General features: G+C 38.4%; 2 protein-coding genes across 3 annotated transcripts in view; one reads left to right on the forward strand and one right to left on the reverse strand.

Annotated features, from left to right (window-relative positions):
* LOC136256862 (putative leucine-rich repeat-containing protein DDB_G0281931) overlaps positions 1–5,027 on the forward strand; it is a 59,936-nt gene extending 54,909 nt beyond the window's left edge. Inside the window, exon 14 of the mRNA XM_066049923.1 lies at positions 4,714–5,027. Coding sequence (XP_065905995.1) covers positions 4,714–4,851 — 138 coding nt within the window. The 3' untranslated portion in view covers positions 4,852–5,027. The remainder of the gene's footprint in view (positions 1–4,713) is intronic.
* A 10,030-nt stretch (positions 5,028–15,057) lies between these two features.
* Positions 15,058–15,654, reverse strand: part of LOC136256981 (bis(5'-adenosyl)-triphosphatase enpp4-like) — a 72,420-nt gene continuing 71,823 nt past the window's right edge. For both annotated transcript variants that reach the window (XM_066050071.1, XM_066050068.1), the window contains exons 24-25: positions 15,454–15,604; positions 15,058–15,390 (exon numbers count right to left, since the gene is read on the reverse strand). In XM_066050071.1, coding sequence (XP_065906143.1) covers positions 15,244–15,390; positions 15,454–15,604 — 298 coding nt within the window. In that variant the 3' untranslated portion in view covers positions 15,058–15,243. The remainder of the gene's footprint in view (positions 15,391–15,453; positions 15,605–15,654) is intronic.

The raw sequence follows: 15,654 nt of genomic DNA on the forward strand, positions 1-15,654 counted from the left end.
ACAGAAGAGAGATGCTGCCACCAGGAAAAAAGTTTTGAGAGTGATCCAACAGCAGTAGCATCATCCGCAAACCATGCCTGAGAGACATTGGGCACTGTTGTATGGAGATGTCTAATCAAAGGTACAACTGCCAAAACATACATGGCCATTGCAAGGGAGTCTCCCTGAGTTGTACCCTCAGTTGATTGAATTTTCCCCTCACCCACTACAAACAAACGAACAGGTGCACCATAAGTATTGTGCAAGACGGTTGCAAAAGATGGACAAAGAACTGAGATGTTGTGAAGTGCAGCCTGGCGATTAACACAATTTAAAGCATTGGAAGCATCAACAAGGAGTGCAACCTCGCAATTACCATTCTCGAACATTTCCTTCATCGCATGAACAGCTGCCTCAGAGCCAGCAGCATGACCAGCACAAGTCTGCAAAGGACCAGCAGCAGAGATAACATCCTCACCAATTACAAACAGTATTGCCTTTGCTACAATTCTTCGGGGCACATCCCCAATACCTATGTGGCGTACACCAGGACGTTTGTCTAAGGGAATCAATCTGCAGGCCACAAAGGGAATCAAGGCTGCAGGGTCCTTTATCGGGGATGTACAAAGGTAGCGAGACACAGAGGCCAAGGCCTTACACAATCCAGCGGAGGCTTCTTTGAAAGAAGTACACATTCGTCTCCAGGCATAGGCATCAACTCCCGATGGCCCTGCTGCCCCATTGGTATGGAGTGATGCCCACTTGATTACCTCACTGGTAAGGCACTCAAAGAGTATTGGATGATGGCTAGGTGCCTTGTAGTTTGTATTGAGCAATACAGAAGGATTAGCTGGTCTACCCAAGGGATGTTTTTCCAGTAAAATGTCTCTAGCTGTACGTACAATGGGTTGACCAGAGGAATCTCTACCCGAAGAAATCATAGAGTCAAGGGACAACACTCCACCCTTGGAGTCAGTTAATAATAGGCGCAGGGCCATACTGACCTTTCCCTCTGACATCAGATGGTCAAACAGTCAAGATTTGTCATCGGGCTTTCTCTTAGATGACAAGGAGCGGCTAAGGTGGTCTTGAATACAACGTCCCTCCTTAAGAAGAGCATCAAAGGAGCCCTTGCTCCACAAATTTAATCTCCTCAGGAGGTGAACAGAATGATCCTTAGCACGGCTCTGCTGGTGAGGCTTCTGTAGTAGTAAAGGGTACATCACTGAACATGCCAGCAGTGCAACTGAGCCAAGTGCAGAATCCTCTGCAAAGGCCTGGTACAGCCTTGCTAATTCCTGTACAAAGAGTTTTCCAGCTTTCCCAAAAGGTATTAAAAATATATTTGGTTTCCAATGAATGACCTCTTCATATGTTGATGTGAAAAATTCACAAGCTCTCTCACCAGTAACGTCATTCCACATAAAGTCAGTACAGGGCTTGAACTTGGAAACAGGGTAGGAATCACTAATTTCTGGGTTCTGTCTGACAGAAACAGCATCACAGTTAGAAGGAGGGATAGCTGTATCAAGATTGGAACAATTTGGACATACAAAGTTTGCTTCAGAACCTCCCAGTCTCTGACTTTCAGCAAGTGAAAACCCTAAACAATCATAATGGTACCATACACAACAACCCTCACGTTGTCGATCACAATTGAGCATTAACCGGCCGTCATCACGTCCCCCACAGCAGCACCACTTTCTATTCGACTCAGTGTCATCCACACTGGACGACGGAAAATCATCAGCAGAAACAGCAGCTTCACGCGCGCGGATACGAGCACTTTGACGCAGCATAATCAGAGGTTAACTGAAATAAAGCCCACCACGACCTGAAAAACAGGTGAGAGAAAGCAACCGTTACAAACCAGCAGCAATGTACACCTTTTTTGAAGACCGTCTACAGTCCTAAAGCGTATCAGTTGCTGAAGGAAAGGCCACTAAGACTCAACATCCGATCAGGGTCGCCAGACCACGTGATCTAAAAGTTTTTCCCATCTGGCTGTCTGGCTGTCGCCCATCTGGCTGTCCATTTATTTGCCCATCTGGCTGTCTAGTGCTGTATTTCCAATGCTGCTTAACTTATGAAGCTGAAACTTAGCTAGTCCATTCCTCTGTCCCTGTAGAAAACAAAGAACAAATAAAATGCATTTAGACAATTGTGCGTATATCGACGGTTTTCTAAAATTAGGTCACATATTAATTGTAATTATTTACTAAACCTGTACATGTGATTAATTTTGATTTATAATCTGCAAGCACAAAAGGTGACGACGCATCTAACTTTGGTCAAACTTAAAAGCATTTCTTCCATGAGCTAAATTAGTAGCAAAAGCTACTGCAAACAGACCACAATCTTTCACTCCTTGTTGCTTCTGTAATCTAGGTATGATGTAGTGGAGTTTGCAAGCAAAGGTCTTCTCTAGCTTATTCTTGATGGTGACATCAACATCATCATACAGCGAGTCATACACTTTTATTTCACCAGGCTGACAGCCTATTGTGCTCACAGTCATCCAATGGTCTGAACGACAATGAATTATTTGTTCATAATTGTTTACCCAGACTCCAATGTGGCTAGTGTAGATCGCAAGCCATTCAACGATGGAAACTTACAAAGGAGAAACTTTTGGGCAGCACCGACAATTTTGTCATCGAGTTCACTGCTTAATAACACTGCCTTGTCTGACATTCTCAGTATTACTTTGTGAATTGTTACCCACACATCATCCACTTCAGAGTCATTGAGTTTTCTCCTCTTATAACTTGTTGTGCTTTCATCCGTATCCTCAACCTCCTCAACTATAACAGTGACATGGCAGCTATCATCAGTATCTGCAGCTACTGGCATTGGTGCAGCTCGGTTGCAGCAATCAACTCCCTTAGCTTATTTGTATCGAGATTAGTCAACTTCATGAGCTTCTTGACCTTCTCAATAAACTTTTCGTCACCTTCAAACATAAGAGTGCAAGGAATCTCTAGCCCGCCTTGAGGAAGATCTCTTGAGTATTGGCGGCTGCCTGTGACTTTTTACTTAATAGAGCCGCTATGTTGTAAAGACAGCAAACAAGCAGCTGATGTTAACTTGGCATGTAGCTTCACCATCTCTTACAACAGCGACCGCAAACGGGTCAAAAATATTGCCCGTTTCTCTCATACAGTTAAATGTTTCTCCATAGCTGGCCATCCAAATTGCTTGGTAAATATGGTATTCACGAATCACCAACTCACATTCAAAAGATGCCATGCTTCATGTGCAACCGCGATAATATAAATCCTCGAATGTATTGTGCCTTCTGGAATGACAAAAAGTTAAACCCTTGAAATTAAATACACTTAGGGGGGTAGTGTCTGGTGCTCCCCTCATCACTTGGGTATCCACACAAAATTGGCAATCAATTCATCACACAACCATCAAGTCAATCATGCTACAATGGGTGTATCCAACTTCTATAATGTTGTTTCTTCTTCTGAAACCATGTGTTCATGATGGGTAAACTAATTTATTTCACAAAAGCTTAAGAACTCTTCAGTTCTCCAGCCTGATTTCTTACATCCAGTCCAAAGCAGTGACAGCACAGCACTCCACACATCATCATCATCATCATCACCCTTACGATAATCTACTCTAGCATTAAAGTCACCCAACATCAACAATGTATCACCACCAGGCACTGCAGCTAAACATCCTTGTAAATCATTCCAAAAAGTCTCCTTAATATGTGTCGGTGCTCTAAAGATAAGAGCATAAACACTTATTACAGTAAGGAGTTACATCAGAAAAACATCTACCATCTCCTGCTTGTCTCAACCTAACAGAAGCTATCACTTTCTTTGCTAGTTTTCAACAATTTAATTCGCCTATTATACTAGGATACACTTTACGCCATTGCGCACAAGTCTGGGAAGGATCTGGTTATCCCAACAGGACCTCTATGGGTGTGTCCACTTCAGTGCTAACGCATCTTGCTATGAAATGCATTTTACAAGTTATAGTGAGGCTAAGTTTATTCTACGAGTGAGTGAGTTGTGATGCCATGCCGCCATGGGTTAAACATGGTGCCATCATGTGCTGATCAAGTCTTTTGTTACCAAAAATCTTCATTTGGTATGATCTTGAGCTCCTTTGTACCAAGATGATTCATCTATACCGCATTTCTTCAGATCCTGATGGACCTTGTCCCTACAAAGAAGTTTGGCACCCTGAGAGAAGGGCACTTCTGAGGGAGCCAATCAAATAAAAGGCTCTTGAGTTGTCTTGTGTCAGGTATTCGGGTAACATGGCCCAATCATACCAAATGTGCCAGCCAACTCAGCAGTAGTGAGGTGTTCTTTCCATTGTACACACGCTACACACACACACACACACACACGCACGCACACACACACACACACACTACACACTACACACACACACACACACTACACACACACACACACTACACACACACACTACACATACACTACACACTACACACACACTACACACACACACACACTACACACACACACTACACACACACACACACTACACACACACTACACACACACACACACTACACACACACTACACACACACACACACACACACACACACACACACACACACACACACACACACTACACACACACACACACACTACACACACATATATTACAATATACTACATAGTACTCACTACATACATTTCACACCACACATAACCACTGATATAGTGATTTGTGTCTACAGGTAGAAGAAATATCACAAGCTGGTGACGAGAGGCAACCCAGTTGGTGGAGGAGAGTGTTGAGGAGTAACAAGATTAAAGATGCTCCTGTCAGGTCAGAGGAAATGGAGAGAAGACAAAAAGCATTTGAAGATCTTTAAATTATCTTGTACTGTAGTATTACCCTACCCGATCACTTATTTGTTGTGTTTATTGTGTCTGAGACACTTGTATAATCCTAATTCATGGCAGATTGGAACTACAACACATCATGTGTGTATCATACCTACAGCATACGTATGTGTTATTACTGGAAGTGTTCTAAGTTTAAGGTGAACTTGCTATAATCTGGGCTGGAAAACAGTAGTTTGTTTATAACAGACAAAGGTTTTTAGCAAAGTGGAGTAACTGAGAACAAGTCGTAGTGTCATACTATTATTGTCATTAAATACACACAGAAATCTGGTATGTAATTGCAGTTAACAGCACAAGTTAGAAGATGAAGTGTTTGACACAGCAAACTAACAGTTTTCAATATGTATTCCTAGAGTATATGTACTGTAGAATCCTTTTAGCCATGCAGTTACTCACTGCACAAAGTTTCCACTAATAATGGGAATGATTTCAACCTATAGGTAATTTATAAAGTATATTATGTGACCGGATCACCTTTTGGGCACAAGTAAAAGTCATAGAAAATCTCAATTGAACAATTTTTAATTAATGTTTTGCATATTTGGATAAAGCAACTATTAATTAAACCTTTTTGCTGTGAAGTTTTACACCCAAAGCTTCTTTTTGCTATGTTTCACTCCAGTGCCCGGGAGATTGCACATCACGCAGTATTGCTGCATACGAGCACCCCAGAAGGTGTTCAAAATTAGTCTGTAGCTGCAGGTTGCTCATTTCATTCTGGTAAAAACTCACAAGCATAGATTTGGCTATTTTAGCATCTATCACCCTGATTTCTTGCCGAATCAGCGAGGTAACAGCAAGAGCCATCAGCATTGGTTGAATATGTATCAACCTCTTGTGCCTTTGTAATCAGGTGCCTACATAGTTGTAGTTCTTTAAATCTGCCACCATGTGGTAAGCAGCAACTCTCCTTCTCTTTGTAGACTCTCCTTCTACATCAACCAGCCTGATTTCATCCATCGCCACACTGTTTGAAAACCTATCTTGCCAGCTCCTCTTTGGTGTCAGTGGCTTTGTTCACATCCCCCTTTGAAGTTGTTGCACAAATCTTCTGATCGTTCTCCAGGTGTTGATGCGTGAACATTCTGTTCATAATTTCCTCAATAACATTGTTCTAGTGTTCTCTCCCCTCTTGCTCCTCCATCAAAGCACTTTCCTTTAATCCTTCCTTCCATCGACTTTCCATCTAGCCCTAACCTGTCATATTTGCTTGATGAAAATCCCAAGAAAGCCTGGCAAAACAAAGTTGTTGTGAGTTGCTGACTCTGGTGCCCAACTTCCCCTTAGCCATCCCCAAAGCCTTCACTTCAGCCAAAACTTTGACAATATTCTCCAAATATTCACTGGGGGTGACTTCCTTTACCACCACTACACCATCAGGGATGTTGGGCCAGTAATTGAAAACTCATACCTAAAACCACCCAATTGTGGTGCCATATCATGCAATATCACAACTAAATCTTCAATCCTATTGAGTAGCTTGTGGAATTTCAGCATTGATGTTAAACTCCTTAAGGATGTGTAAAAGGTGTTGGTACACCTTTATCGCAACTCTTTTATACTCACTGACCCCTCCACATCCAGTGGCAGACAAACTGAACCACCATAGTAGGCCTCCATTCCATATAGCATTGGAAACAGCTTTCCCTTGACATTAGGCTCCACAACTAAAAATGGGATAGTGTCACACTTGACATTTCTGCCAACATCAAACTGCAATCATGCCCAACAGCACTTTGCAGTTCTCCAAAGTATCTCAAATGACTACATGGTGTTTTGAATCCATAATAATATGTTACGTATGTACACTATCCTGACACCTGCTTGAAGTAATGCAAAACACAGCATCCATAGCAACACTGACGATGTGACCTGACCAACAGTCAAAATAGTCTGTGATTCATGTGGTATCACAGTCACATCACTGTTAGTGATGTTGTACACAGTAATCTTCTGCTCCACAGCCATGAAAGAAAACAAACGTCACTCCATCAGTTCAATACAAACAGCTCCCTTAACATCTCCCACTCTCTGGGGTATGTTGGTTAGTTGGGCAGACATACACATAAGTGGTAGTGTGGTCACAGGATAAACAATACTGTCTACATTCACTTCTAACAATGAAAAGACACTAAAAAACAGTCCCTGAAGTGACAAAGTAGTTATATAATTATAAAATACAATAATCACATATAAGTCACTTTATAAATATCTAAGAACACTTTCCCAATTATCCCAACAATAAAACTTAGACAAAATCATCTGTTTACATGCCATGTGCTCAATAAACTGATCTTTAAATAGAAGTAAAGTGACAAAACAACTGTAAACTTTAATAAATCTTACATAACCCACCTTCTAAACAAAACTTTATAGCTCAAGTAAATCCAAAACTATGCCAGAATATCATACAGTATGTATGATAGTACAGTATATAATAGGGACCACAAAGGAGTAGGCATGGCCCACGAAATAACATTACCCAAAAACCAGCCTCAATTTCCCCTGACAGCGATGAGGCAGTATTGATTAGGTAAAACTAAGCTCGATGCTTTCAGGTACCTATTATGCTCATAATTATGCCAGCATAATCAGCAGGTCCCTACCAAACAAGCTTTCAGATCGACCCAAAACACTTTCAACAAGTTGCTACAGAACTTTTTAAAACTGTCTTTAATGGAATTTTCTACTGACTGCCTGACTGACTGACTGATGCCTTCAGACAAGTGTAACTTGATAACGGCTAAGGCTATGGACTTGATTTTTTCACTGTTCAATGTCACTTTAGCCCGAGAGGTGCCTTTTGGCTTAACAATGCATTCTTCATGGACTTACCAGTCTCCTCCTTTGTGCCCCATTCATCTTTGCTGACAGTGAAAAAGTGTCGATTTGGCGGTAGCACATGGTGTCGATTTGGCGGTAGCCTTTTGTAATGGAAATCATCCATATTTTTCATAGTGGCTATTTTGATTGCAGAGGTGCTTTTCAAACAGTTCTTGATTCATACTGCTGTGTAACGGGTTGAACGTAGCTGACAACGAAATGTAATGGATACTTCACTTTTCAGACGATAATTGGCACGTGGCACCACTTCAGATGTGGTATGCATGGGTTCACCAGTCATAATAAAAAAAAGTTAACAAACAAGTGCACAAAAAAATTGGAATTTTCATGCATGATATTAAATCACAGTAAAACAATAAGAGGTGTTATATCCCTACTGTGCTCAAGATACCATAATGGAAATGCACAGTAGGGATATAACACTTCTTATTGTTTTACCATCGTGCACTACTCCAACTTGTTTCAGTACTTTTTATTGATGTGCTATGGCTCCTACCCTAGTTGAAAATTCCAATTTTTTGTGTACTTGTAACAACAGGTGACCAGGTGCACGTGCTTACAGCAGTGTAACAATAAGAACAACATTGAGTCCTGTGATCCAGACAATCATCTTAAATTAAAATTCTATTACATTTCACTGCTTGAAGGTTTTTAGTTTACTAATTTGTTAAGATTCTTTACTGTAGTTGTACCCAGTTACACTGATAGTAAAATGTCAGTAACTTTAAGTATATGGAACATAATTGTTTTACTAAGTTTTAAACTCTCAGTAAAACATAAGTGAATGTGTAGTTTTTATATTTGCAAGTGGTTACATCTTCAGTTGCAGAAGATTATCCATTTGATTTACAATTCCAGAAATTATTCCAGGAAATATTTGGGAATAATTGATGAATAAGAAAAGAATTGCCAGAAAGAATAATAGGTAGTTTTAAAAAGCACAATGTACTCAAGCCTAAATAATTAATTACTCCATGCAGTGCTAGCATAGATTTATTTAAAAATCTATGGTGCTAGTATGTTTTTACCCATCAGTTATATACTCAACTTGCATGTGACTATACTGAGAGGTTTCTCCAGTTCTCCTGCATGTCCAGAATTATCTTTATTAAGATGTCTCCAGATCCCATAGTTGGAGCTGAACATACTGAGATAACTTCTCCTGGCACTGCACCAACTTCACCATACCGTAATACTATGTAACAAATTATAACCCCTCCCCCAAAAAAAAGCAAGAATAAGATTTTTATGTATATTACTTAGTGTGGGGAGCAACCTAATCCAAGAGAACTGTGGGTGTATCCCCCAGGAAATTTTGAAAACAGCTGGACAACAGTATGAAATCTGGAAATATGGTAGCTAATTTTGATGCTATTACACAAACAGTGAACTGTAGTTGATTCAACTGAAATAGACAAAAATTTAAAATGTAGCTATACTGTATGTAACTAAAAATTTTTCTAAATCGGCAAGCCATATAAGTGCTAGTTTTGCTCTGTTTCATGCAAGAGAACATTATGCAGGGTTGAACATTTAACCATGACCTGATAAACAGTAATATTACTCTCACAAGCTTTATTCAATGCTGACAAGTAATTTTTTCATTCGTATACTGGATTTGCAAAAAGGTGCCTTTTCCACACACAAAATTTGACCCATTTTTTTGAACTTTGAAGCTTCATAACTTTTTGATCATGGCATATAATAGCCTGAAATTTTCCATGGTTGTAACTACAGTATCTGGCTGCATTTTGGTACTAAGAGCAAGAGTATAAGGAGTCAAGTGTTACATCATTTTGTTTGCTGGTATGTAAAATGTGTGGAAAAGTACCTTTTCTCAAATCTGGTCACCTATAGTTTACAGCGTATACAGCTTGTATGATCCACAAACTGTATAGAGGAATTTCTCTATAGTTGCTCACTATGGAAATGAATATACACTGAAATATTTGCAGTAATTAGTTTGTGATATATAAATGAAATATCTCTTACATAATACTTTTTATTTATTTATTTATTAAGGCTTTATAGCACAAGTGCTGAAGGTCTGTAGGACATCTGGTCCTACAGCCTAGTCAGATGGCTGCAGGTTTGAGGCTGCCCAGGTCCAGTCATGGATTTTTTCTCCTTTCTTCACCTTTTCAAACACACTTTATGTAACAACTTTAAATAGGCTGTAGGACCAGGTGTCCTACAGACCTTCAGTACTTGTGCTGTAAAGCTTTAATAAATAAATACTGTAGTCATTCAGATGTCACATCTTATACAGAATTCATTTTATGCTTGTTTGCGAAGTAGCTATAGCTTGATAACTTACCAGTTCTTGTTATTTAGTATAAAAATATGTGTTAGTACTACATGCATGATTTTGTGTTTATGCTGAAATCACATGCATGACCACAACAATAAGGTTCTTCATACCATTAACCCAGCAGTGCAGCTATATACCATGTAAGATAAAATTCCTTTACTCAAGTCTCAAGCTGAATTAATGCTAAAAATGCGTATTTGTAGTAGTGGATAATGTATAGCATTTCACCAGGTTTGTGAGAGCGAAGTGTGGTTTAAGTACAGTATAATCATGGGATGCAGTCACCATGGATTTTTTCATGAATTTCCAAACAGCTTTATTAAGCAATGGTAGAGTATAAATGACTAACTATGTACACGTAAATATAATTGCCTTGCTACCAGAGCTTGACTGGACATGCAGGTATGTATATATCAAATGTTATAATTTTAAGGGTGTTTCAGACATAATATTATGATGTAATCTGATGAAGTATTGCAATTTTAAAATCAAATTGTAGCAGTGAAAAATAACTTTTAGTATTGCATGTTTACATTCACCATTACCATGAAACTTAGCAGCCATAGATTACACATAGTTAGCTTTGACATGCTAGGTTAGGATGTAAAGAACACAGAATTGCAATATTTCCTATGACATGTTTGGCGCAATTGTATGCATACAATATTGGGTAAGGTAGCTGAGCTGAAATCACATGCAAAGAAGAGCTCAACTAGCACAGTGGTCATGGTAATTTTATTACTGTGTAGCAGAACTTTATAGATGACTGTTCTAGCAGCATTATTATTTCAAACTCCCACATTCAATAAATCAGTCCTGCAAATATAATTTTTGACCATGCAGCACTGATTAGTTTTCAGAAGAGCTTAGTTCTTTTCCTTGCTGTTTTTATCTTTCTGTTGTGGTACGCTTGTTGTATCATAAGCGAACAATTGATGAAATGTACTCTACTAGCTTTTCCTATAAGCAAGCACATGGTTAAATTTCTGAGGGGGTAAACACTTCTAGATCTGGGCCCCTAGGCTGGGAGTTGTACACTTCAGAGCAAGCTAATCTAAGGAATACCATCTGTCAAAATACGTACATGCTTGAGGGGAATGCATATGCACTGCACAACGCAGCACAACACAACCTAGGTATACTTGTGGTGGTGGTCTGGTGGATTATTACATGCTTTAAGTGATTGTGGTACAAGTGAATGTAAAATGCAGAGTGGAGATGTGCTTATCTTTGAGTTACAGGACTGCCTGACTGCTCTAATAGAGTAATTGTGAATAAACACACAAAAACAAGACATGTGCTGACAAAGATTTAAATTTAATGACTTAATTTATAATTTAATGACACACTTTATAATTTAATGTCACTTGAAATACTCTAGATTATTCTAAAGTTTCAAATTACTATTTAAAACAGCAAAATCGCAAAAAGGCATATTTCCAAACCTTGGATGGCTTCCCAGCATGCATGCCTGAGATGGATCCTATCAAAAATTTCAATCTAATGTGGTAAGGAACTCACAGAAAAAAATTGGTGCTTTTGTCAGTTGTGTCCACATTTTTTTGCTAAGCCACCTAACTAATATAGAAGAGCAAAGTAAAACTGTAACCTGTGAAATAGTAAAAACAGGTGATAACTGTATATGTGAAGAGGTTTTCACAGGCTGAGCCTATATATAATGCATACTTACAAACAGGATGAATAGTCTAGGACTGACCTAGTGAGGTTGTATGAATAGAGATGGACTGGCACTTTTACTTGTTACTGCATTTTCTTCTTTTTGCTGTGGCTTTGCTGTATTTAGGGATGCGGCGATTATGCCGGCATAATTTCGGGCATAATAGGTATAAGGTATGTGTGGGAATATGGAATTATGCTAGCATTTTGAGGTGATTATAAAGCTTTAACAGGAGGAAAATCTGCAGATTGCACAATTTCGTTTAAAAAATCGATACATTCTAATAGAGCAGTCAGGAACTCTAATAGAACAGTCACTGAATATTATTTACTCTAATAAAGCAGTCACATTGAAAAGAAATACTCTAATATAGCAACCAGCTAAAAAATTCAAGACTATTTGAAGTTTAAACATCAATGAAAATGGTGTGATACTCCAACCCCAAATCTTTCCAGCATTCTTTATACTGTTATATGTGTGTTAATTGATGTTTTGTATCTCTGTTTTTGTGTATTCATGTAGTTTTGTAAATTTCTTTGTTGTTTTTGTAATGTTATATTTTGGGCTGACACCTTGTACAGGCTTTGCCTTTTGTGTATGCATTCCCTCATGGTAAAATTGATAATAATAATAAACTGGCATTATTAGCCAATTATGGTGGCATAACTTTTGCAATTCTCAAAAGCATAATAGGTGATTTTTTTTGAGCACTGCTCAAAAGCATAATGCTCAATTTTTGGAGCATAATAGCCTCATGCCTAGCTGTATGTGCTGATTTGCTTAAAGAATTTATTGCTAATCTGTCAGTAATTTATATTGGTATAGAGAGAGGCTCAGTATAGACAATTGTGCAGTCTCAGGACCATAACATAGTAGGTTTATAACATAGTTATAAGTTAAGGTTTATGACATAGTTATAAGTTAAGGTTTATGACATAGTTATAAGTTAAGGTTTATGACATAGTTATAAGTTAAGGTTTATGACATAGTTATAAGTTAAGGTTTATGACATAGTTATAAGTTAAGGTTTATGACATAGTTATAAGTTAAGGTTTATGACATAGTTATAAGTTAAGGTTCAGCTTGAATAGTGATTGTAATAATTCTTTACAGAAACAAGCATTGTTATAAATAATACTGGACTGTAAAAAAATTTAAAATGTATGTAGCTATATATATATGATTGTACTTTTGTATGTAAGGCACTATCAACTATATAGTGGCCCACAAAAGGGTTGAAGAATAGTTATATACCTTGATTAGTCCTTAAGGTACTTTTAGTCAGCAAATAGTAGACTTTAAAAAGAGATAATAATATACAATCACATTAGGGACCCACCTATTATGCTCAAAATTTTACTTAAGATGCTATGCTGCACTGCTAAAAAAATTAACCTATTATGCTCAAGTTTATTGATGCCTCATTTCCCATGTTTTGCTAATAAATTTGCAGTTATGGGCACGTGATAAATGGCTGAAGTAAATCTTTGCTCTTCAAAATGCGTGTGAGGCACGTGACAGAAAAGATCGATGTACTCTAATAGAACAGTCAGCGTCCTGATTGTTCTATTAGAGTTATTGACTGTTCTATTAGAGTATAACGATCTTTTTCTGTAATATATAATTGACCATCAAGGATTTGTAGTATGGCTCAAATATTCTTCCTATCATGCTAGCATTATGCTCAATGCTTTCAGGCACCTATTATTCTCATAATTATGCCACCATAATCGGCGGGTTCCCTAAATCACATACCGTATAGCGGGTTTTTATCGCGAGGACTTTAATCTCGCGTTTGCATGGGCCCTTCGCAATATTAAAATTCGCAACATATTTTATCACGTGCGTGGAGTTTTTATCGCGAGGTTTTTAGCGCCTGTAAAACTGTCAGGGGCGGATCTAGGATTTATAAAAGGGGGGGGCTAACTCAAGGTACTAATCTCTTGGGTAGAGGTGTGCAAAGCATGGTGGAACTAGGGGGGTCTGGGGGCATGCCCCCCCAGGAAATTTTTGAAATAGATGATAAAATGCTGCATTTGGAGACATTTCCACATAAAATTCATAATATTTTCTGCCTGTAGATATTTCATATACTGCCTTTAGATTATAGGTATGGCTCTCTAAAACATTTTGCTAATGGAAAAGTTTGGGTAGGTACAGACAACCAAATACATGATGCATCCCTTTCACAATTGCACAACACTGAATAGGTGCATGTTAGAATAACAATGTTGAACGTGGAAAATTTTGAAATTTAAACAATGCAAGATTGAATCTGAGAGCATTTTCAATGGAAATTGTGTACCTGAATTAGCTAAGTATTGCCATACATATTAACTACACAAGTGGATGAATGAAGCCCTTTAAACAAACCAATGCACTTCATTGTATGTATAGCTAGGTGCAGGCAGATTTGGAAAAATTCCATAACAGAACCAACTACATGTTTCCAGTGAATGTTCTATTAGAGTAGTTAGCTGACTGCTCTATTAGAGTATCTCGATCTTGTACACCTCCAATGCTGATCCGGATCCTTGTTGCATAAACTTTAGCATAAATCCACTGGGAAAGATGTTTATAAGGTGGTTTATGAGTATTTGTATTATTAGTGATCATATAATTATGCTAAGACAAAATTTCATTATAATACTCAGCATATTGATCAAGTAAATTAAGCCAGCCCCCCTGGATCCGCCCCTGACTGTCGTGTTGGAACTTCAACAACAAACCAGGTGCTTGTTTGTACATAACAGCTTGCTGATTGCTCGATCAGTTGTTCGTTCCCCTACACAACACGTGTTTCTTCACCAAACATCGCTGAAAGCGGCTGCCCTACCCGTTTCCTGGCGAACTTCAGGCGTCTGCATCAATTCATCGTGAGAAACACGGAAAAAATAACAAATTTCACTGCTTCCCATCTCGTACGCGAACACTTATTACAGCGAGTAATAAATTCGCGCGAGGAATTTAATGTCGCGAATTTGTCACCTCGCGAGATTAAGTGTCGCATGATTATATTTTCGCAAGTAAATTTGTCTGCGAAAAAAACCCGCTATACGGTACCACTGATCACACATGTATAATGCACAATACTGCATATATTATGTAGTTATGACTTTATGCTTTTCTGGGATGCATGCAGGTTGCTATATTTTATTCTGACTTTTACAAGCAGCCAATCGAATTCATGATCTTGTTTGGCCATAACTAGCTCCTTGTTTACCTTAATTGACAAGTCAGAAAGAGTTGTCCTTTGAACAATATAGTAACACAAATTTGTATACAATGACAAAACAAGAAGTGACAGAACCTATAGTCAGCTGATCAGATATCATGACATGCACATAACATTTCATTGAAAAAAAAAAGATTCCTCTGAATATGCACACTTTAGCTAGCTACTGCACTGCATGACAATAAAGAGCAAACTTATCTGCAGACTAAAACATGAGGGATACAAATTCTACATGTGCTAACTTCTAAACTACCACTAAAGTGTTTTGTATTGGTTATTGGCTCCATATTCTACTCCTCCCATAGGTCAGTGAAGATTTTCAGCTCAATCTGATTTTGTTCACTTGGAGTTAGATTGGGGAAGAAATTTGTATCAGTAAGTTTTTCTATTTCTCTCACAGATGTAATTCTGAATTGGAAATACTCATCATCAACTTCCTACAAGATGACGTACACACTTCACCTCTGATTATTATTATTAGTGCTTTACAGTATATGTACCTCTTTAGTGTCATTGTGATACACCACTAGTCCCAAAGCATCAATGTGTTCTACTGGACAGTTACTAATATCAACTGATGACACATTACAACGAATTGCAATAGAGTAGAACTGAGTGGCTACCGCAGCACTTCCTCTACCAACACTCCACCTGACAGTTAACAACACTTCATCAATAATCTATCCCATCATTGCACTGTT

This window comes from Dysidea avara, chromosome 5 (genome assembly GCF_963678975.1).
Source record: "Dysidea avara chromosome 5, odDysAvar1.4, whole genome shotgun sequence".
In the NCBI taxonomy this organism is placed as follows: Eukaryota; Metazoa; Porifera; class Demospongiae; order Dictyoceratida; family Dysideidae; genus Dysidea; species Dysidea avara.